Source organism: Siphateles boraxobius, unplaced genomic scaffold (assembly GCF_051911475.1).
Source record: "Siphateles boraxobius isolate OS27281-9 unplaced genomic scaffold, OSU_SipBor_1 13, whole genome shotgun sequence".
Classification (NCBI taxonomy): domain Eukaryota; kingdom Metazoa; phylum Chordata; class Actinopteri; order Cypriniformes; family Leuciscidae; genus Siphateles; species Siphateles boraxobius.
In genome coordinates, this window is record NW_027508733.1 from 11108292 (window position 1) to 11132957 (window position 24666).

General features: G+C 37.1%; 1 protein-coding gene across 5 annotated transcripts; it reads left to right on the forward strand.

Moving 5' to 3' along the window:
- The first annotated feature begins 2458 nt into the window (after positions 1–2458).
- LOC143735297 (CD48 antigen-like) lies at positions 2459–23428 on the forward strand. Of its 5 annotated transcripts, XM_077225434.1 has the most exons (6): positions 2504–2745; positions 5379–5693; positions 6678–6760; positions 6857–6953; positions 17840–17965; positions 21830–23428. In XM_077225434.1, coding segments are annotated over exons 1-6 (684 nt in total). In that variant the 5' UTR covers positions 2504–2684; the 3' UTR covers positions 21832–23428. The 5 variants fall into 5 exon arrangements, 3 of the variants coding, with proteins under 3 accessions (XP_077081550.1, XP_077081548.1, XP_077081549.1); XM_077225435.1 differs by having other exon boundaries at positions 2479–2745; positions 5514–5693; positions 6678–6953; XM_077225433.1 differs by having other exon boundaries at positions 2484–2745; positions 6678–6953.
- The last annotated feature ends 1238 nt before the right edge of the window (positions 23429–24666 follow it).

Here is a 24666-nt window from a genome sequence, read left to right on the forward strand (position 1 = left end):
TATACTGTTTAATTATTATATGTTAAAAAATAAAATACATGGTTCAAAATATTTTGGACTGGCAATTTAAGTAAAAAATTACCAGAAACAATATTTCCACCATAAACTGTCATTTCCACCACTTTCCACCATTACAGTTTTTAAGAAAAAAAATAAGAATAACCAATGATGTGGATCTAAATGTATTTTAAATCAAGTATTAATAGTTCATTACTTACAATATGTGTGAGTGTGTGACTTTAAAAAATAAACATAGACCTCAGCAAAAATGAAATGCTATAGGCAAAAATCCCAACTCGTGGCATTTAGCAACTTTAAATAAAAATGTATTAAGTTCATGAAGTATTAAGATTTATTTTCTTACATGATTAGGTAGCCACTGATGTTGTTGACTGATACACAATCTTATATAATCAGTTTTACAATATTATATTGTAATAAAATACATAAATTGAAAAGTGGTGGAAATTACATCTTTGAAACCGCTCTTCAGAAAAACTGTTAAAAATAATAATATTCCATGGAATTCTAAAACTGCCCACTGTTATATTGTGTTAGAAGACAAATTAATGAAGCTAGGAAGATTGTTTTAATTGTGTTTTAAGAGAGTGAATTTTCCATAAGCTCACAGTGCCAAAAGTGCTCCTAGTTGGAGAATCACCTCACTTATTTCCGGTTAATTTTCAATATAGGCCTATACTGTAGTCATTAGCTGTGTCGCAATTCAGGGGCTGCATCCTTTGAAGGCCGAGTCCTTCAAAGTGCGCGGCCAACGTGGTCTTCGAAGGACGCACCGAGACTCGTTTAAAGGGGAAAGTATAGCAGATTGCGTCAACGCGGCGCAACAAAGGCTGTCCCAATTCGAAGGGCCTTCGAAGGCTCCTTCAAAATGCGTCCTGCAAATGTGTCCTGTGGTGCATTCCAGTCCAAAAAGTGAGGGTCTGTATATATAAACTTCCCTGTCCACTTCACGAAGTGGCACTTCAATGGCGGCAGGGATTTCCCCGAGGGGAAGTGCTCGAAGTGCTTTTCTCCCTTGGTATTTCTCTGTAACAGTATGAAAAAAAACAAATCTGGATTTGTGGTCTGTTCTCCCGATTTAATTTAGATCCCATTAACTGAAATGCACAAATAATCTCTTGTTTTTCTCCCCAAATCCTCAATCTCTTTCCAAGTTTTCTTTCTTCACACAGATGCTTTAAAATGTAATTGTCTCCTCATTTCACTTCTAATCCATATTAACAGCGTTTACAGGCATGTTTCAGAAACAGGTCAATACAATTTATTATCTGTCAAAATGACGGAAAGCACTTTGAAATATTATCATGCAATGCTAAAGTTAATGAACAATTTTGATAAAGGCAACGGACGTTACATAATGCAGATATATAACTACAGTGATATTTAACCCGTCTGTAATATTGCTGCGGAAAGAATCATGCTTTTGGGGTTATTCATGCTCTGCTACTTTTTTGATGCTTTTGCACTTTTAAATTTCCTTTTAATGTCCGATGGTTGAACGATGAGTAATAATGTCAGCTCAATGTGACCATTTAAAAACAAAAGCGTATTATTACGTTCATAGAGCGAACATTTTACTGATTGTTTACAGTTTAACGGACGTTACACCCATAATTCGGGCAAAGCGCCATGGGGCGTAGGAAAAATGTGGATAGGATATTTTTTTCTCCAACAACATGCATATAGAATGGTGCATAAAACAAATTTATAAGTAAAAAAGGGGTTTAAATAATAAATCAAATGAATTCCAAGTGAACAAGGGCTTAGCATTCCATTTAAACCTAAGCAATGACGCAGGAGTGAGTGAAGGACATACAAATTTGAAGTGGTACGCAGCCCATCAGTATGCAGAAGTTTTAATACACTTCCTGTTTCCATTTTTCTCGCCATAAATTTGTTGCCTAGCCAGCCAAACCGTTCAAGATATAAAAAACGCTGTTCGCAATTTAGCATCCTCAATGTCATGACATCATGCTGATCATCAGTTTGGTGGTGATCAGATAAATCCCCTAGGAGAACATGTTTTTTTTTTCAAACAACCCACAAAAGCCGACTTCCTGTTGGGTGGGCACAGAGCTCAAAAGTTGTTCGGCCAGATGAGATCCATAAGTGTATGAATTTTGGAGGTTAAAAAGGGTGCGCTAGAGGCCCGAATATAGGCTACAACCGTTTACAAGGTGTCAATCCATTTTTATTTTATAGATCCCGCTGTCAGACTGTTTTGAAATATGTATAAAATAAATTTTATACATAAAAATATCAGAGTTTTAACATTCCTGACGTTTCAGAAAATAACAATGTTATTGTTTAAACCAATTAAGCTGTATAATCAGCAAGTGGTTTCTGGAGCTCTAATGGTGTGGAGGGATAGAGTTGTAGGGAGAGTTAGGTTGTGGTTAGATATTCTAGCTCCACCCATCAGGCCCAAATAACATTCGCTCCTACTTGCTCTGCAGTGAGCCGCACTTGAGCGTTGGTGTTTATTCACACCCAGTTACACACAACAGACCAGCAGCACAGTCCTTTTCAGCTCTTCTGTTGCTGTTTTACGAAACTTTCATCGTTTATTATGAAATTTATGTTGTTGTTTTTTTCATTTGTTTGTGTTTAAATGTAGCCTTTACAAAATTAGGAACTGTTGTTATTTGAAAGCATTCAGCGAAATGCCAAAGAAAATATTTGAAGCGTTTATATTCTTCTGTTGGTGCTTATGGAGTCTGAGTGGTAAGTCATTCATTTTCAAGTTTTGGCAGACAAATATACTCTATGTTTGTTCATTTTGTTACTTTGTTTTTTTTTTTTATCCATCAATGGTTTAATTTATTGCCATTTTTGAAATATAGCCTACATTGAAATTAGTGAAGCGAAGAGTTGCGTAGTACGGAGCCCGGGAAGTCACCTGTGGGAGAAAACAAAAAACAAAAAACAATCCGTGGCTGCGGTTTTGCAATCCGTCCGCTCAGTTTATAAACCTTAGGCCTACTCAAGAATTCTCAAACTGTTCCCTCGGTTTAACAAATCGTGCCCACGCATTATTAACCGTACCCACGAGTTTATAATCCGTGCTATCAGATTTGTAAACCGTGCCTTCAGTTTTTGCAATCTGCACCCAAGAATTCATAAACCGTGCCCACGCTTTCGCAATCCGTTCCCACGGGTTTGTAAACTGTACTCACGGATTTGTGGCTTCTCCCCCAGTCTGTGCCGGCAGAGGCCATCTGTTACGGTGCGGGATATGTAGATAGCCTACGCATTGCATTGTGTTTATAAACTTTTTTTTTTTTAAATGGATAATTTAATCATAAGTTAGACAATATTTTTTATTGTGTAGTTTTAAACTGCGTCTGCATGCTTCACGTGATTCTCAATTGTAGCGGGTATGGGGTGGAACATAAATGATTTAATATGAATGACGTGCATCAAAATCTTTTGTTTATTTGTGATAATCTTAGCACTTTATTATTATGGTCTAACCTGTATTATGACTGATAATTGATTTGTTCCTTTTTTTGTAAGTTTTGGACGAAGGCGTCTTCTATGTAGCCTAAAATGTATTATTATTATTATTATTATTATTATTATTTGAGTTTATAACTATAAATTAGTTTACTTAGTAATACAGTAAAATGTTTGTCATAAAATAATTTATCAATGCTTTATTTTTATAGGCTATAATCTAACCTTTTACAGTTTTGGATAAAATAGGCCTACATTTTTTGCATAATTTTTGCTTAAAAATAAAGCATTCAAGAATTATTTTATGACCAACATAGTACTGTATTACTAAGTGAACTAATTTATAGTTATAAAGTCAAATAATAATAATTATTCTTATTACATTTTAGGCTACATATTTTGAAGACGCTTAAATTTTACCCAAACTTACAAAAAAGGAACAAAGCAATTCTCAGTCATAATACAGGTTAGACAATAATAATAAAGTGCTAAGATTATCGAAAATAAACAAAAGATTTTGAAGCCCGTCATTCATATATTAAATCATATATGTTCCACCCCATACCGCTATGCAATTGAGAATCACTTTAAGCATGCAGACGATGTATTCCAATTAATACACAATAAAACAATATACAATAAGATTCATTAACAACTCATCTCCTGATGTTCTTCTAAAATGAGGGTGAGCCCCAAACCCGTGGGAACGGATTACGAAAGCGTGGGTATGGTTTATTAATCCGTGGGCACGATTTGTTAAACCGAGGGAACAGTTTGAGAATTCGTGAGTGCGGTTTATAAACTGAGCGGACGGATTGCAAAACCAATCCGTTTTTTTCTCCCACAGGTGACTTCCCGGGCTCACAAATTGACAAAAATCTTTTTTTTTTTTTTTCATTTATTTATTGATTTTTTAAGTGACATAACAATATCAAGAGGTAACAATTCGAGAATCAAAGCAGTGCCAAATACAACTAACAAGAAGGAAAAAATAAAATAAAAAATAAAATAAAACAACCCCCCCCAAAAAAAAAAAAAAAAAAAACACCAAATGGTCACCCACTACTAAATAAAAGCCCAATATGTTCGCTTACAGAGAGATAAATAAAAAACATCCCAGCATGCTACAAATTCACACAAGAAAAAATTAACAATTAGAACTAGAAGACAATCAGGGTGGCTACTCTGGAATAGCCGTGAAAATCAATCCCTCAACATGTGCAAAAAATGGGCCCCAAGTTTTATTAAACTTTGCAAGAGAACAATGTATCGAGTACCTAACTTTCTCCAACTTCACGAACTGAAGGATGTCCCTGATAAGACGAGTGAGAAGGCGGCGCAGGAGACTTCCACATCAATAAAATCAAACGTCTAGCCAATGAGATAAAGGCTACAAAGTCAGCTTTATATTTAGGAAGCTGCAAAGTAGGAGGTAAAACCCCAAACAAAGCGGTACATGCTGTTGGATCAAATTGAACCCTTGTACAAACAGAAATAGAATTAAATATCTGCGTCCAAAAATTATGTAGTGAAGGGCAAGACCAGAACATATGGGCATGGGTAGCTGGAGCCTGACGACATCTAATGCACATGGGATCGACGTCATTATAGATTTTGGAAAGCCTAACTCGAGTGAGATGGGTACGATATAGAATTTTGCACTGGGTCAGACCATGTCTAGCACAAATTGATGAGGAGTGAACCCGACGCAAAATGGCATCCCACGGCTCCTCCAAGATCCCCTCCCCTAGATCCTCCTCCCATTGGGTTTTAATTTTATGCTGCGGGGTAAGCTGCAAAGAATAGATAAGATTGTATAAACATGAAATGGCACCCTTAATGGTAGGCAATGGGGTTAAACTTGAGTAAATTCTAAGTGAATATTTCTGTTTGTTCTTCAGGAGTGTTTGGTGTTGATGAAGTGAAGTCAGTGTCAGCGACTGAGGGAGAATCTGTCACTCTAAACTCTGATCTTACTGAAATACAGACAGATGATCTGATAATGTGGATAACTGTACACAACAACTATCTCATAGCTATCAAAGACAACTATAAGCCAGATTTTCCTGATGAGAGATTCAGAGACAGACTGAAGCTGGATGAGAAGACTGGATCTCTGACCATCATGAACATCAGAACCACAGACTCTGGACTTTATAGAGTAATCAGCAGCAGATCAAAGACACCGCTCTACACATTCAATCTTACCGTCTATGGTGAGTAGTAGAGAATTACTACCATGTTTATATATCTATATATATACACACACACACACTACCATTCAAATATTTGGGATCGGTATAGGATTTTTTCATGTTTTTGAAAAGAAATTTCTTATTTGATAAAAAATAGTAAATATTATGACAATTTAAAACAACCGTTTTTTCCATTTGAATTTTTAAATGTAATATATTCCTTTGTGATCAAAGCTGAATTTTCAGCATCATTTCTCCAGTGTCACCTGATCCTTCAGAATCATACTAATTTGATGCTCAGAAAACATTCATTATTATTATTATCAATGTTGAAACAGTTTTTAAATGAAAAAATAAAATAAAAATTCAGGCTTCTTTTATAAATAGAACATTCTATTTAATTTATTTGAAATAGAATCATTTGTAACATTATAAATGTGTTTACTGTAACTTTTGAACAATTTAATGAATCCTTGCTGAATAAACGTATTGATTTCTTTTATCCTCCCCCCCAAAAGGTGACCCCCAACTTTTGAACAGTTGTGCATAATGTTACAAAAATAGAAAACAGTTATTTTAAATTGTAATAATGTTTTACAATATTACTTTTTTTTGTTGTTGTTGTATTTTTAATCAAATAAATGAAGCCTTAGTGAGCATAAAAGACATTTAAAAGCTTCTTAAAAATTATTAAAAAAAGATTAAAAATCTTACCGATCCCAAACTTTTGAACTGTAGTGTATGCGTGTTTGTGTGTGCGTGTGCAGGTTTGTTTATTAAAATTTTATATTTGTTATGATTACTGAGAATATTATAAAATTATATAAAGACAATTCTGTGATGATAAAAAATAATTTGTGCATTTATGCATTCTTATAAATACATATTTTAATAATATACATTTTATAACATTTGTTTCTCTGCTACATTCATTCATTTTGAAATGTAATGAACTGACAAATATTACAGCACTCTATACTGAATTAGATTTATTCTGTTTTCAAGCTCGCCTGCCGGTTCCTGTCATCAGCCATTCTTCAAAAAAATCATCATCAAATTGTTCATTGGTGTGTTCATCAGTGTTGAATGTGAGTGATGTGACTCTCTCCTGGTACAAAGGAATCAGTGTATTGTCCAGCATCAGTGTGTGTGATCTCAGCATCAGTCTCTCTCTACCTCTGGAGATTCAGTGTCTGGATGATTCCTTCAGCTGTGTGCTCAACAATACCATCAGCAACCAGACCACACATCTCAACACTCAACTCTGTGGGCCATGTTCAGGTACTGTGCAGGTACATGGCACGATATAGGCTACATAACACTATATACATAACTGATTTCAATTCCACACATCATTATTTTAATTTCCTTTAAAAAAAACTACTTTTTTTAACTCCCTCCTAGGCGGTTATTGGTTTGATCTTCTCCGAAATATGCACACAGCAGCTAGGGATGGTGCTGGCAAAAATGTATCAAATGAATTTTTAGCTGTCAAAGCATTGCAAAGATATAAGTTAATTGATTGGTCAGGCAACATTCAGATTCTTTTTACACAAGTTGACCTATAGCGGCTGAGCGCAATGTCCAAGCGTAACGAAATTTGACTCACAAAGACAACAGGACATTCTGTGTTACGGGTGTGCGCAGGCAGACGAAGACAAAAGTTTACTTATAATCCAAACAGAAATACACACACACAGATATAAACGTGACCGGACACCGAACGACGGTAAAGGAGAAACTTATGTACTGCATACAAACAAGGTAATTAATGACATAGCTGATACACATGAACTCATAATGACAGAAACCATGACGACCGAGGAGTGGAGGGAAAATGAACAAAGGAGACTAAACAAACTAAAAGTCCATGATAACTAAACAACCTGAGCACAATGGTGACATTCTGAGGACGCACACCAAATTTTGTAAAATTTTGAGAAATGGGGGCGCTACAAATAAAAAAACAATATAACTATTATATTATTATATATTATATACATTCACAAACTAAAATATAGCCGCAAGCCCCTGTTGATAGCTATCAACCTGAAACATATCTTATGATGTGATTTTAACAGAAAAGTCCATCTTGAATCTTCAATGATAGTTAAACTGTAAGAATTGAGAAATTAGAAAATGCCAGGCAGTCTGGTTGAGGAACGACTACTCCCTGAGAAGACAAAGGACCTTTCTCGAAATTAACATACGACTCTCTCTTGAACAACTAGCATTCCCGAGTCAATCACCTCCCCTATGCCGTCTCTCTCACACGCTGAGATCACCAGATGTTTACCCAAAAATCTTAATGGTTTAATGTGAATAATTATCATACAGTATTATACATGTTCGGTATTATTTGAAATGTCTCAGTGCGACTGGTACAAAGGTCTTATCCCCAAATAAGTAAACCAAAAGGTAATACAGTTTTTAGGAGTTTAGAGATAACTTGCACACAGAGGAGGGTGTCTTCCAGGCAAATAGTATCCGGCTGCCAAAAGGTGTGAACTCTGAATGCAAAATCATTGTTAGCAAATGTTTCCATGTGAAAGAAGTTTCTGTCTCGGTCTGAGTACTTAAAGAAATGCAGCGAGAGGCTCAGGGCGATTTGTAATGAGATCGGCCCATTATGATGAAAGTCTTTCAGACACTCAGCATCATGTATTTCTTGAGTCAGGTACATCTTATATTCTTTATCTCTGAGCATTTGATGTTATTGTATTGATTATCTTTGAACTGATTATGAAATTGGCATGATACATTTACCTGACATAATAAATTGTTACATTTGAGTTTATTCTTAATTATTCTGAAATTATTTTCTCAAGTAGATTAAGTGAAGTCTTATGTTTCCGCAATTCTGCGTCCAGGGTTAAGTACATAGATCCCAGTTTAAATGGATTCTAGATTCCTGATTACTGCTTAATTTTAACTAAGTTGTTATGCAGTCACAAATAGGGGGCTATAAAAATACTATTAAGGCAATAGCAAGCGTTGAAGCAGCATTATCTTAATGTACTAGCCATAACCTCTGGTTATTGTTTGGGCTTTAACTAAGTTGTTTATGGGCAACTGTAGAGGGCTTTATGGGTACTTTTTAACAATAGCAAGCGTGTGCGGCGGCATTTTTGAACTGCTTTACCCATAACCTCTGGTTATCTATTAGACTGGCGAGATTGTGATCGTGAGGTCCGCGTAAACGGCTGGTGCGAGACTCTCTAAGGCTTAGAGAGTCTTTTAGAGTCTAAGCGACATAGATTCCTAATGAACGAGTAAAACATAAAGTAAAGAGCTAAATAGAATAGTCAATTGTATTGCTAAACTAGTATATAATTGAACGATAACTAATTGGCAATCTAACCTAAATTCGAGGTTGTGATACAATGGAGTCAGGTCAAAGCTTAAATGGAACTAAATTACTTTGCCACGCTGAAAGACAGTAACACGCAGAGACCTTCACCTGCTTATCGGAAACTGTCGTTGGACCGATTTAGACGGGTTTACAATAGTTAGCAGGGCCGGAGTGGGGCCACTTTTCAGCCCGGGAGTTTCAGGCCTAAGACCAGCCCACTTTTTCCATGGTGTTGGAAATTGGATGAATAAAAGCAACAGTTCAGCTCTTACTATTGTGTAGTTTTTATTAATACCATGGTTCAACAAATAATTTTAAGGTTAAATAATAATTCACTTAAGCTGAGAAGTTTACAAAAAATCTTCCACTATTCCACAAGGATAGGTTGATAAATTAACAAAAGCATACTGCTCTTTCTTACATTAAACAACTATAATTCATATTGTTTACTCTGGTATCCTCTCTACCTGTCCCTGTAGTCATGGCCTCCTCATTTTCAGCGGGGGACTGTCTTATCTGCTGCTCAGAAGCTAACGTTACAAAAAAATAATTAAGAGGTCATTTTACAGCATACACTGATCAAGCTTGAGTTTTGTTATCAATATTTGCATAATATTTGCAAAGTCTATGAATCGCCATATATTGGGGGATACAAAAAGGCTAATATTTTAATTAAATGTAATATTTTGCTTGTGAATAGGTTGACAACGCTACAACAGTATTAGCCGAATAATTATGTTGCAGTGTTGCTAACGCTATTCATTACTAGGCCTCTCTCTATTTACCTGTTGCCACTTGTGTTTGTCCTCTTGAAAATAAATCTGTAAGCTTGGCACATTTGGCCACATCCTCCTCCAATGCCTTTCTTTTTTTCAACCTGGCTTTTTCAGCCCCTCCAGGCCTCTTCCTCCCACCCATACTCCCTGACGCATACCGTTAGGGCCGGCCCAGCTATCAGTAGCCTACCGTTTTGGAAAAGACGGGCTATGGACCCAACCAAGGGTGCTTCTCAATTCTTATTTGTGCATCCTCGTTTACTTTCCTCGCTTCCTTTCCTCGCGTCTCAGCTCCAACCCCTGTAGGTTGTGAGGGAAGGACTCAAGGAAAGAAAATGAGGACGGAGGAATCGAATGAAAGCTTTTTTTATACATTGGAATACTTGATCACTCGAGCGTCACTTCACAGCGTCATCAGCAGCGCTCAAGGATCTGCCCTCATGTTGTTGAAGTTTGTTTAAGAAATTCATAATAAATAATAATAAAGCAAGATACCCTGTTGAAATATGCCCTTATGTTGTTGAAGTTTTTTTATTTAAGAAATTCATAATAAATAATAATAAAGCAAGATACTGTGAGGGACCAAGCAGTTAAGCAAGAGGAGTCACAAGGGAGGTTCAAAAGTAAGGGTTTTTATTTCCAAAAAATTATTACAACAAAATAAAAATAAAGTTTTGGGCCCGTAAAAGAGATAAAAATAAACTGACAGTGACTAAAGCTCTGAACATAAGAAACTCAAAAATACAACTGACCTTCAACAAAAGAAACAAAAGGGACTTATATATTGGCTGATCAAACCAATTTGGACACACAAGGGAAGACTAACAACAGCACTACTACATAAACTACAAATAACAGCAAAACCTACCTAAAAACTTATTCCAAAAAGAAATGTACTTTTACTTAACCTTAACTCAACAACAAAAAAAATATTATAATATAAATCTAAACCCCAAAATATCTGAGGAAAAAATAAAGCTATGACAAGACAGAATGACAATCCAAAAGTAATTAATGGTGCGCGCTCCCAAAAAGACACTTCTGTATGGTCAACTAAATAAAGTATAATGTATGTGAAATTAAGTGTCCTGTGAGTTATTTGTAACTAAATAAATATTTGCAACAAATGTATAATGTGTATGAAAGAAAAGTATATAAACTAATGAAAACAGCATAAACTCAGGAAAATATAAGTGCATGAGGTTACCGCTTTTAAACTGGTTGTGAGGCTATGGCTGTGGCCATCACAATACCCTGTTGAAATATGTGAGATGTGTGGTTTATATAAACTGCAAGGGTAAAGTATAAATAAATTATTGTCACCGATGTGGAGGAGAATACGTGCGTCACGTTTAGTCAATAAAACACTTCTGCATAGCATAGGATACACCTGTGTATCCTGGCTCATGACTCCTCTGAAAGCCTCCTCACTCCTCGATCCTCGACTCCTCGCGTAGCAATTAGAGAATTGAGATGTCCTTCAGATGGCTGTGCTTGATTGGTTTCCGGGTCATAGGATTGAGGACAGAGGAGCGAGGAGACGAGGAGGGATATTGAGGCCCTGACCCAAATGGCGCACTTCATGCGGACTTTCGGTCTCGTGGACTTAAATTGCGCGTGCTCGCCGAGTCTACGAGTCCGTAGGCCGTCCCATTTAGCATTTTAACGCTCTGAAGTGTGCTCAGCAGCGCCCCCGCTAAGGGCCCTATAGGTCTGCACTACATGACGTCACCGAAGTGTGGACTCTGAGGAAGTCCACAAGTCCGGAGTGTGCCATTTGGGACAGGGCCTGAGAAGCACCCCAACTCTATTTGGGAGGGGAGGGGAGAACTCCGTCACATGGTACAACCCTTGCATAGGCTGTGCGCTGCGGTGTCAGAATGCGGTATGTGTGTAGCCTAATTTAAGATAGACTAACATGTCTATCTTTTTTTAGCATGTAAAAAAATTTTTTTTTTAAATCCTCGACCAAAAGTGAAGCGGCCCACCGGGAATTCTCACGATTCTCCCGATTACCCACTCCGGGCCTGATAGTTAGGATTTAATTAAAAACGATTACCGCAACACACTGGTCAAAAAACACAACTGACTAAAAAATAAATCACTCCCTCTTACTGTTAGATTAAAAGGGAAGTAAAAAAAAAAACCTGTATAAAATGTTTACTGTCATAAGTAATGTGATCATAACATGTGGTGTATGTGTGGAATCATATTCATTTCAACATTTAGATGAATCACATCTCATAGAAAGTCAAAGGACAATTTCAAACGAACGTGAAGTTTACCATATACAAATAAAATAAACTAGATCAATGATTCCATCGAATCTAATTGTGATAAATCAAATTTGTTTTGACAACTTTTTTCCAGCAATATCTCTAGCTGCTGTGTGCATATTTTGGTGATGATTGGACCAACAGCATAGGAGGAATTTGAAAAAGTAAAAAAAAAAAAAAAACACCTTCAAGACAGCTGAAAAATATTATTGGCTAAAATGAAATTAGAGATCATTTGTCAAGCCTTAAGGTCTTCTAGCCCTTAAGGTTCTAGATCTTCACTCAGGTTCAGTGATGCCGAACCTGAGTTCAGTACCTGCATCACTGAACCTGAGATTGATCTAGTACTCTAATTTGACCACTTTTTTCAGTAACGAGTAATCTAACGCGTTACTATTTCAAAACCAGTAATCAGATTAAAGTTACTTATCCAAGTCACTGTGCGTTACTATTTTTGTCATTTTCCTTAGTAAAAATATATATTTATTTCTTCTTGCATCTCGGGGAGTGTGCGCGACAAGTCACGTTTTCAGCATGAAGTTCACGTCACATGTACGTACCACGCAGCGACACAAACGTAAACAACAATGGAGGGAGGAGAGTGATGCGCTTTTTCTAGCTGGAAATACAGTCACTATTTTGAGTTTGTGTCAGCTAAAGATGGCAACATTAAGGTCCGTTGTAAACTCTGTGCTGGTGGCGACAAAGTGTTATCTACCTACAGAAACACTTCGTCGACTTTGAAAAAACATTTGGAGTCGCAGCACCGCACAGTCAAACTTACAGAGCAAGTCACGCCAGGTGATGCGAAGCAGAGAGCAGGTCCCCCACCACCCAAACCACAAAAGCTGGACTTCGGTGCAAAACCAGTAAGTGGGGGAGAGTTGAAGAAGTTGGTCGGGCAGTTTGTTGTGGAGGAAATGCTGCCATTAAACACGGTTGATTCGCCTTCGTTTCGTGCCATAATAAACAAGATCTCCACTACTGTCAATACCGCGCTGCCTCACAGAACAGCTTTTTCTTCTTACTTGGAGGAGTATGCAGTGATGGAGAGAAATCTGAAGGGCCGCGCTTAATGATGTCGACTTTGTGTCAACTACCGCGGATATTTGGACTGCTAATAACAGAAGTTATATGGGAGTAACGCTCCACTGGATCAGTAGATCCACATTAGAGCGCAACAAGGCTGCATTGGCATGTAGGAGAATTCGCGGTAGACACACGTATGATTGGTGCAGAAATCGAAAACATTCACTCTTCATATGGACTACTCAACAAAGTAGTTGCAAAAGTGACTGATAACGGATCCAACTTTGTCAAGGCGTTTAAAGTTTATCAGCCTGTCACAGAGTCCGATGATGAGACGGAGGAGGGAGAGTCCACCCCCACAAATGATGATGTCACTTTTTTAGATATGACAGAAATCCTCTCAGCTGAGGATGCAAGTGAATGCCAGCTTTCTCTTACCCCGCACCACAGGTGTGCTTCACACACCATCAACCTAATTTCCACAAATGACGTGGATAAATATTTAACTTCCAATGCAGAGAGCAAGGCTGTCTATAGGAGCAGCACAGCAAAATGCACAGCTCTTTGGACCAAATCAAGTAGATCTACCCTTGCATCAGAAACAGTGGAGGAAGTCAGCAAAAGAAAGCTCCTGGTACCAACATCCACTAGGTGGAATTCATTTTTTGATGCTGTAAAGAGAATTGCAGAAATCCCCATGTGTGCGCTGAATACTCTGTGCACCAAGTTGGGAGTTAAGTGCTTCAAAGACAAAGAGTACCAGTTTCTGCATGAGTACTGCACCGCCATGAAGCCTCTGTCTGCAGCACTTGATATTTTACAAGGTGTCTGTCCTTATGGGACTTTACTGCCCACACTTGAAGTTCTGATGCAGAAGACTATGTGATAGATTCCCTCTCCAGGATGACTGCAGGCCTTCCAGATGCCATAGTGCAGGTATGTTCCATCTTTTAAGCTAGATAAAATTTCTTGCATCACACTAGTCATGAACCGGGAACAGAATATACATTATCATTGCAAAAGAAGATAAAAAATATACAAATGTCAGTAAGTAATCTAAAACAAAATTAAATCCATAATATTGAACCCACATTAAGCATGATTTGTAAGCAACTCAATGACATAATAAATAGTAGGTCTTGTAGGCATTAATAAATATTATATTTTTTCAGGCTATCCAGACTCGTTTTGGCGGTGTGCTGGACGACAAAGATGCCCTTCTCGCAGCTGTCAGTTGTCCAAAATTCAAACTCAGATGGCTGAGAGATGCAGGTAGGAGGGAGTGAGTAAAAGAGCTTCTGATAGCAGAGTGCCGCCGTACAACTGCTCCTACAGCACAGAGCCCTGCCAGTGTGCCCACCACATTTGAGGCAGAGCCAGAGGAAACCTATTCTACAGAAAATGAAGTCATGGACTACCTGAGGTCAGCCTATGACCTTCAGATTCTGCATCAGTTTTCAAACATAAAGAAATTTTTTTTGAAGTATAACACTCCAACTCCATCAAGTGCTCCTGTGGAGCGGCTTTTCAGTCTGGGAGGTTTGGTGCTCACTCCTAGAAGAAATAGACTTTTTGACAAAAGGTTTGAGAAGCTTCTGTTAATGAGGTACAACCACTGGTTTACTCGCCTCACTCCACTGTTTCACTCATAACATGGGATTACAACATAAGATTAGGCCAAAGTAACAAAAGTAGTTATGATATAAGCCTACATGTGGTGTTATACACTTGTTTTGTTTTGTAAAACCACTCCTTGCTGCTCTGATGGTGTGAACAACAGGTTCAATGTTGATAAAACATGTTAAAAAATAGTTACATTTATAAAAAATTTAGATTATAAATAGTAAGTTTTGTCATTACAATGTTAACAGTTAAATATGTCAGGTTAAGAAATTTTATAGTCTATATTTTATATTTTTATTAAAACGAGTATTTATGTTAAGTGAAGTGAAGAAAGACTATTATTTTTTATTAAAACGAGTATTTATGTTAAGTGAAGTCAAGAAAGAATCTTTATTTTATTTTTTATAAAAACAAGTATTTATATTGAGTGAAGTCAAGAAAGACTGTCTTTATTTTTGTAAAAACATGTGTTTTTTCAGGAAATAGTTTTTAAGTTCAACTTTAAATGTCCGGAGATAGATTGTTGATGTTACTGTTAAAAATACACTTCAAATAAAGTGAGTGTTGGCAAAACCGGTTGTCATTTTTATGTTTAGGTGGTTAACTGCTGAATGTAACTAATAAAAGTAACTTGTAAAGTAACTTAGTTACTTTTAAAATGAAGTAACTTGTAAAGTAACTTAGTTACTTTTTCAAAGTAACTGTGGCAACACTGCTCAGGTTATATAGTGCTGATGTTTATAGTGTGTGTTATAGATCAGATCAGACACATTCACACCAATGACTGTCTTTATCATTACAGTATCAGATCTACACTCAGGTTATATAGTGCTGATGTTTATAGTGTGTGTTATAGATCAGATCAGACACATTCACACTAATGACTGTCTTTATCATTACAGTATCAGATCTACACTCAGGTTATATAGTGCTGATGTTTATAGTGTGTGTTATAGATCAGACACATTCACACTAATGTCTCTTTATCATTACAGTATCAGTAATGATACTAATGAGAGCTGTCCATCAAGGTACAAAGATGTCCCTGTGGTTGCGATTACGATGAAAATGACCAATCATAAGAGGGTCAGTGCCCTCCTTGGTTTCCGCCCCCAAATTGTCAAAAGTCATGTAGACTCGAGGGAGCAGAAATCAGCTGAGCGAGCAGGAATCCACTGCGCGAGCAAAACAGCACTCCGCGAGCAGAAGCCCGGTGCGCGCGAGCAGGATTCCACTGTACAAGCAGAGTAAACCTATGAGAGTATGCCAGGCGCTCGCTCGCAGCTACCTGTACACCTCTCGGTTGTTGAATTTGTGCGCGAGTACTTTTATCATGCCAGCTGAAGGTTCATTTTTGCGCGTGTGAAATAACATAATGTGCTCGTGAGCATGTCTTACACGCTCATAACTTTTGACTAAAAAATAACGCCATACGCCATTCAGCTCCAATGACGGCATCAAAACAATGAAAGCATGGTCTCCACGGCTCTGCTTTCGTCGGCGAAAAAGTTAAGAAACTCGACGCTATAAGCCCTCAGTCCCGAGCCGAGCAGTTCGCACGTGACTTTTATGCAGTGTTTCCCACACATAGACTAATTCGCGGCCACAAAATCAACTCCGGCCGCCACATATTGCGTTTCGTTCATTTTTTATGCTATTTAAAACACGCAGCGTATTATTTCCGTTGTATTTACTTTCCCCGCTCTCCCTCCGTCTCTCTATCACTCACGCGTATCTCTCACACGCGCGCGCACACACACACACCGCGTCCCGTCTATGATGCGCGGACTGGACAAAAGCGAAGCGAACTCCGCGAGCGACACTGGGCGAGAGAGAGACAGAGTGTGACTTTTATTTAAACTTATAAACTAATATAATTTATTTTACTGGACAGTTTAAAGCTCATAACCATATTTTGTTGTTACTTGAAGAGTGCAGTGTCATGTGGCATCATGCAGTATTTGTCCTGAAAAGGCTACTCCGTAAATGTCTGTAATATAAAGTCATTCCTATTTTATTTGTATACATTTTAATCATTAACTTTAAAAGCACACTCTTTTTATGACTAAAATAACAGTAAAGGGTAAAAAAATGAATTCCCAAAAATTAAAACGGAAAAACGGAATTTGGGAAAAAATAAAACGGAATTTGGGAAAAAATAAAACTGATTTCATAGGGCCCTAGATATTGCACACTTGGTTTTCATTCTCTAAAACCACTTTAAATTAGACATTCAAAGCCAACAACTCTCAAAGCCACCCTGTAAGTGTTCAGCAAATGGTAGGCTACAGGAATCGATATGGGAATCGATAAGGAATCGCATCGATAAGCAGACTCGACAATGGCATCGATATCGATAATTTCTTAACGATGCCCATCCCTAGTGCTGATGTTTATAGTGTGTGTTATAGATCAGACACATTCACACTAATGTCTGTCTTTATCATTACAGTATCAGATCTTCACTCAGGTTATATAGTGCTGATGTTTATAGTGTGTTTTAGATCAGACACATTCACACTAATGTCTGTCTTTATCATTACAGTATCAGATCTTCACTCAGGTTATATAGTGCTGATGTTTATAGTGTGTGTTATAGATCAGACACATTCACACTAATGTCTGTCTTTATCATTACAGTATCAGATCTTCACTCAGGTTATATAGTGCTGATGTTTATAGTGTGTTTTAGATCAGACACATTCACACTAATGTCTGTCTTTATCATTACAGTATCAGATCTCCACTCAGGTTATATAGTGCTGATGTTTATAGTGTGTGTTATAGATCAGACACATTCACACTAATGTCTGTCTTTATCATTACAGTATCAGATCTTCACTCAGGTTATATAGTGCTGATGTTAATAGTGTGTTTTAGATCAGACACATTCACACTAATGTCTGTCTTTATCATTACAGTATCAGATCTCCACTCAGGTTATATAGTGCTGATGTTTATAGTGTGTGTTATAGATCAGACACATTCACACTAATGTCTGTCTTTATCATTACAGTATCAGATCTTCACTCAGGTTATATAGTGCTGATGTTTATAGTGTGTGTTTTAGATCAGACACATTCACACTGATGTCTGTCTTTATCATTACAGCACCAAGTCTGTCTCCAGGTGCTAAAGCAGGAATAGTTATTGTTGTTCTGCTGGTGTTTGCTGCTGCTGCTGCTGCTGGTGTGATTTACTATCGCCGAAAGATCTCTGAACTAGAAAGACTAAAGTGTAAGTATTACAGCTGATATAGCAAAAGAATAGGGTTTACTCTGTACTGCAATTTTGGCTTTGGTACGATACCAGAATGTAATACTAAATTGATAACATAGGTGACAAATAACCAGCCTCAAAAGAACTGAAAACTATTTTATTATGAACACTGTATGAAATTCGGCAGTAAAAAATGTATTGCTTGTAAACAAGATCACTAGTTTGTATATCACATTCTGCACAATAGAATCAAAATGTAAAAGAAAAAAAAAAACTATGCAAGTTAAATCTGTAACAACTATGTTATGTCTTCTTGCTTCCTTGGAGTTGCTTTTATATTTCATATTTAGTTTAATGCATCAAGTAATGTTAATATGCTAAACATTATCAATATATTTACAAATGATTATTGAACTAGATTAATAAATGATATAATATTTTTAGGTCAGGTTTCTTAATGAATGTTGACAAATGTAGCTTTATGTAAAATGCTATTCTAACATTAGTTAAAGTCATATTATTTTTAATACCAAAATGAATATAAATTCAAGCGAATTCAATTAATATTTAATTATATATTAACATCATTGATTCTCGCGTGTCACGCATGTTTGAGCTTCTGTTTACCTGATGAGGATACACTCAGATTGATGTGCGTTGATCAGTGTTGTGAATAAAAGTCTAAATTCAATTGAAAGATCCACTCAACTGTTGATCTATTAACTTTTTGAACAAATTAGGTTTAGCAATTGACAGATTTTAATTGTTGCCTCCCCATTGATCCTCATCTTGTTTCTTTATAGCCACCACCACTCAAAAGTTTGATTAAAAAAAAAAAGAATACTTTTATTTAGCAAGGATGCATTAAATTAATCAAAAGTGACAGTAAATACATTTTTAATTTTCACGGTCTGGCTCTGGAGTGGAGAATGAATAGAGCATAGGAAAGGATCTTATTGCAGCATTTATTGAAACAAACCAGATGAAAGTAACCAAGACAATCCTAAATGGGAGAGAAAAACCATAAACGAGACAACTTTGTTAATATGCCAAAGATAACGCCTGACCACAACAGACTGAATCAGAGAACTATTCAAGCACAGGATACTGATCAACTAAACTAGAACTAGTAGAGGACTGTGATCGGAAACCACTGAAACAAAAATGAACGTAAGAGAAAACATGTCATTACATATACATTGAAGCAGCAGTGGATCCCAATCCACCCCCTTCATCATAATCTGAAAACCTTGTCCACCGAGGGGGAAACAATCCAACCCTCACCTATGACTTTATATTACACTGTCTCCTTGTCATTTTTTGCTTCTAACAAAAGACAGGAAAATGTCTAAAAGCTGCCATGTGACAAGGTATGCAAACAAGCTAAAAAAAACAACTACGTTTTTGTAAGCTTTCGACCCCAAAAAAACGAGCGTTTAAGGAAACAAAAGTGGATACAGGCACTTGAGACAGAGCGCAATGTGTCATATTACTCTGAGAACTAACTTCTGGCCACAGGATATTATTTTTAACCATGTCAAAGGATTATTTCACCACCCTATGTGAACCAGAGAGGAGGAGATATATTGAGAAACTATATTTTATTGGTTCTATTTGATCGAATATTTATTGTAACTATTTGATCGAATCACAAGTTAACAGCATAATTTAACCTAATTTACCTAACAAAGATCAAAATGCATAGCTAAGATTCCTTCAACCCTTAACTTATGTAATAATAATCAAGCCACATATAGCCTCAGCGTTATGAAAGTAAGAGGGAAGCAGCTAGGGGTGCAGTTCATTACTAACATGATGGAACAAGTTGGCTATTAGAAAGCTAATATTAGCTATGTGTGTTAGCAAGCTGGAGCTTGGGCCAATTGGTTTCCGTGCACTTTGATATTCACTATTTAATATGAACTATTTGATAAAAATTACCCATTTTTCCTGCTGATGCTTCATGTCTTATTGCCTGTATCCACTTTTGTCTCATTAAAGGCTGGCTTTTACGGTTCAGTAGCTTATAAAAACTTAGTTCAGGTTTTTATTTTTAGCTTGTTTGCTGTACACCCTGTCACATAGCAGCTTTTAGGCATTGTTCTGACTTTTGTTAAAAGCAAGAAATGAAAAGGAGGCAGTTTCACACAATACAAAGTCAAACTGTAAAACTGTTAAACTGTAAAAAATGGATTTATAAATAATTAAAAAACATTTCAGTTCAATATTTCATGTCCCTGTTATTATTTACAATGTATCTAATGAAATATTTCTACTCAAAACAATATTTTGTGTCTGTAACAAGGTTCAGATGTTATGGGAAGAAGGAGGCGGGAACCGGCGAACATTTAATAAACTTAAAATAAATAAATAAACAAAAACAAAAGTATAAGCCAGCAGCCCCTCACGGATGACTGCTGGCCACACAAAACAGGTTCAGGCCTGTCCCTCTCTCAATCTTCACTGTCGTCACTCCACCTTTATGCTTCCGCTCCTCCGTGAGAGATACGAGACCGGTGCGTCACGCAGGCGTCGCTCATTATCTATCACGTCACCGGCTTCACGCCACTCTCTCACGTCTCTCGACCTCGTCCTGCTCGCCACAGTGTCCAATTATTTCCTCAACTTATTTTTGGTATTGAGGTAAAAGTTAATTCCCTTGGATTTGATATGCAAGAGAGTGGTGGTCACGAAGCTGATTTAAACTGTTTCCCATTTTGCAGCGACTTTTTGCATGTTCTGCAGACAGGGTGACCATCCACTAATAAGTTTCCCTCAATACTTTTGTAAAAGCCAAAATATGACCACACCTCAGATTTGATCTTCTTAAGGCTGAAAAATCTCCCGAACGCTGTCACTGCCTTCTGCCATGTTTTCTCGTACAAAAAACAATGTTGCATGCTGCGCCTGTGTCAGACTGATGCTGCCTGGACAGGATTTACCGCCAGTTTTTCATAATCACTATATCAAACATGGTTTTAATGCTAATTAAATTTAAAATGATAATACTAACCGTCAGGTTATCGTGGTTTATCGTGAAAACGGTAATCATTTCATCCCTAACATTTACACATTTTGTTGCTGACCTGCGTCCACAAATACATCCTTCAGCTTTTATTTAGATCATAAATTCAGTTTCTTGAGAAAAATATGAACAGAAATAACATGGCACTACAAGACGCTTGTTGGAAGCAAGATTTTTGAAAGGGAGGAGGGACACACAAACTTAAAAGACTCAAATGGACACAGATAGAGTGAAAGACTAGATGTTTTTTTCTTTCTATCAGGTAGGGTAGCCTACAAGTGATTTCAAAACATTTCAGCCGGTTCTAATTAGATTTTTGGGTGCTGTGAACATGTTCAGCTAAAAAGGCTGCCACTCCAGTTCAGCGTTTATTGTCGTCTCTGCAGTTAAAAAGACAAAGTTGACAAATCTGGCTATACTTTCATTATTTTAATAATGTATTTCTTTTCAGTTGATCACGCAGGGTAATCTAATTTAGCTATTTGTGGCTTGTATCTTGTGATAATCTCTGCAGAGTGTGTGCGTGTTTCTCCTCAGGGTTCCTCCCACAAAACAGGATTTCTGAATATTCAACATGTTGGATATTAACGACTATTTGAGATCGGTGCGACCCCGACTTTCTTCAGAGCAGATTCAGTCACTCTTAATACACCTCACTCCACAGGAAAATCTGATAAGATAATCTGTAGAACCATCAAGATAATCGGGAATTTTCCTAGGATTGTCGGGCTCGGAAGGGGAGAATTGGGCCCAAAATCGGCCCGATTATCTTGTAGCGTGTTCAGCTTAAGTTTTGAAATCTCTAGATCAGTACATCTCTCTTTTCAATATCTGTAATTGTCTCTTGTTTCCTGCAGAATCAATCAGAAAATACTGTGGGAATGATTCAGTGACTTTGAAGATATATGAAGAGGATCTGGATGGGGTGAATAAACAGGAGGGGACGAGTTTACTTTAAAGAGATAAGACACGCCCACCAGTGTCAATCACTCTGACATCATCAACAATTCAGCTCCAGCTACAACAACAAAAACATATTTCTGCTTATATGAGCCTTAAAGTGAGAAATTAATCAGTGTCTGTTGAGCTGTTAAAATTGTATGTAAAAACCTTCTTTGGTTTTACATGAACAGGGAAACGTGTTTATCAAACAGTTTCATATATTGTTTTTATAATGTTACACTTCATACCCGTACTCTATTAACATAATACTAGTATGACTCTGAGAGCTGATATTGTGTGTTTGTAGACAGCAAGTTTAAGTAATATGCTTTTTATAATATGTTTTACCACAGCAGTGTTTCTATAACCATTGAATGTGCAGTTTTATGTAAATAACAGCAGTGCCAGATTAATGTGAATGTTCAGCATTGATCACAGTGTCTTTAAAGTTAAGATCACATGACCTTCTCTTCATGTGTAGAAATTCATTAGTGCATCTTTGACCATTCAGGGTTACTAAACTTCAATGTATGTGATACTTTTATTGTAAAAAAAAAAAAGCACTTGAGTTGACATTTTTTTAAATATTATTTTCATTGAAATTGTAAATGTGTGCCTTATTTTGCTTTAGTAATTATGCTTAAATAAGAGTCTGATCTGCAGTGAATCTGATGATCTTCCAATCAGATGTGAATGTCAAATTATAAATGTGATCTGAATTTATTTGTATTCATGCTGAAGCACTTAAAGGGATAGTTCACCCAAAAATGAAAATTCTGTCAGTATTTACTCACCCTCATGTTGTTCCAACCCCGTAAGACCTTCGTTCATCTTCAGAACATGAATTAAGATATTTTTGATGAAATCTGAGAGCTGGATCACTCCTCCATAGGCTTCTTCAGGGATTGAACTTGCAGGCCCCGAAAAGTTAAAGACATCGTTAAAATAGTCCAAGTGACTACAGTGGCTCAACCTTAAGTTTATCAAGCGACGAGAATACTTTTTGTGCGCAAAAAAAACAAAAATAACGACTTTATTTCAACTATTAATTTCCTTCTCTGTGGGCCTCGAGTCAGTTCACTAGTTTAACAGTGTACGCTTCTGTTGTTGTAGGTCACACGCATCACACACATGACCAGCGTCGGCCAATAGTGAGCCTACGTGTGACGTAGCTCTACGCTATTACACTAAGTTAACCGACTAGAGGCCCATAGAAAAGGAAAAGAATGGGAAAAAAAAGCAAAAAAGATGGAAAAAACGCCTTTGATCAATCCTAGTTACACTATACCACATTGTGTTGTGTTTTGTGTTGTTTTATTAATTTTGACAAAAGCATCTGCAGGAATACATGTTCATGTTAGTAATAGATGCCTCTGATCTTATCTGATCTTTTCTGTCCTTTAGTGGAGAAATACTTATTTTGCTTCCTAACAGCCGTTTTAGCATGCAACTCATAAACAATGTACCGATATATACAGTATTAATAAATAATAAAAAGGTAGAATTGTGTGAAATGTGTGTTGCTTCATGCCATATGTACTGTATGTACACAATAAAATCTTCAGAGTACATTAAATTTTAACTTATAGCCTACAGTTAAAAAAATAACCATAAAATAGTTTTGTTAATCACAAAAAAAGATGAAATGGGACTATAGTTTAAGATAGTGTCAACTATCTGAACTTGGTAATTGAAGAGTATAATGGTTTTGTGGTCAAATTTGTAGGGCTGTGAATCTTTGGGTATGCAGCGAATCGATTTGATTCACGATTCATAGGTTTTCGATTCGATTCAAGAACGATTTTTGCAAATTCAGAAAGATTCGATTCAATGCGATTCACATTAAAATTCGATGCGATTTGATTAATTCGATTCGATTCTTCATTAGGTGTTCAAGCACGAAGTGCTGAAACCCTATTGTTATTGTTAATTTTCCCATGATGCAACATCTTCACATAAAACTGATCGGGCAGAACAAAGACGTAAGACGTAGAGACTTGAAACTTTCGGCGCTGGTAGTACTCACACCGCCTACAACGTCACCAAGGCCCGCCCCGATCGGCCTGACGGGGGCCAAAAGTACGAAATGGCTCATAACTCCTCAACCGTCAGGCGTAGGCTCAAGTGTCTTACATCGTTGGAATCCTTGGCTCAAGCCGGACAAGATGCATGCCTCGGATTGGCTCGCCCTTCAGGCTCCAATTTCGAGTAAATTGGGTTTTTGTGTAAAACCTATTTTTGCAAACTACTCATAGGTTTTTGGCCTGATCGGAACCAAACCACTGCAGAAATATTCTCTTGAGTCTGAATGGCAATAATCATCAAATATATTCTAAATTTCAATTGTCGGTCACTAAGGGGAACCAAAATGTTTGATGGCACCAGAGCCACTTTTACTAAAACGGTTATAACTTGTGAACGGAAAGAGATATTTTTGCTAAATTTGGGACACATGTTCATGAGCTCAATCTGAGGTCACATGAAAAAAATTGCGACGATTGGCCACTTGGTGGCGCTATAACTGGGAACAAAATCATGAAAATTGTTATAACCGCATCCAAACGTTAGTCTAATGAAAGATGGCATGCAGTGTCTTTGTACAGGGTACCTTATTGGTCTATGAGAACATTGGCATATCTCAAAAAACTCAGAGACACGGTCTGCTGCAGTTTAAAATCCTGCACCGATTGCGCCTTTCCAAACAAAGACTGTACAGGATGTTTCCGGGAGTGGACGCCTCTTGTGAACGTTG

Bases quoted from the DNA above. Each gene is read 5' to 3' on its own strand.
- LOC143735297 (XM_077225433.1), top strand. From the start codon at position 2,685: ATGCCAAAGAAAATATTTGAAGCGTTTATATTCTTCTGTTGGTGCTTA. The intron at 2,746-5,378 runs GTAAGTCATTCA...TTTGTTCTTCAG, and splicing joins GTGCTTATGGAGTCTGAGTG to GAGTGTTTGGTGTTGATGAA. The intron at 5,694-6,677 runs GTGAGTAGTAGA...TCTGTTTTCAAG, and splicing joins ATTCAATCTTACCGTCTATG to CTCGCCTGCCGGTTCCTGTC.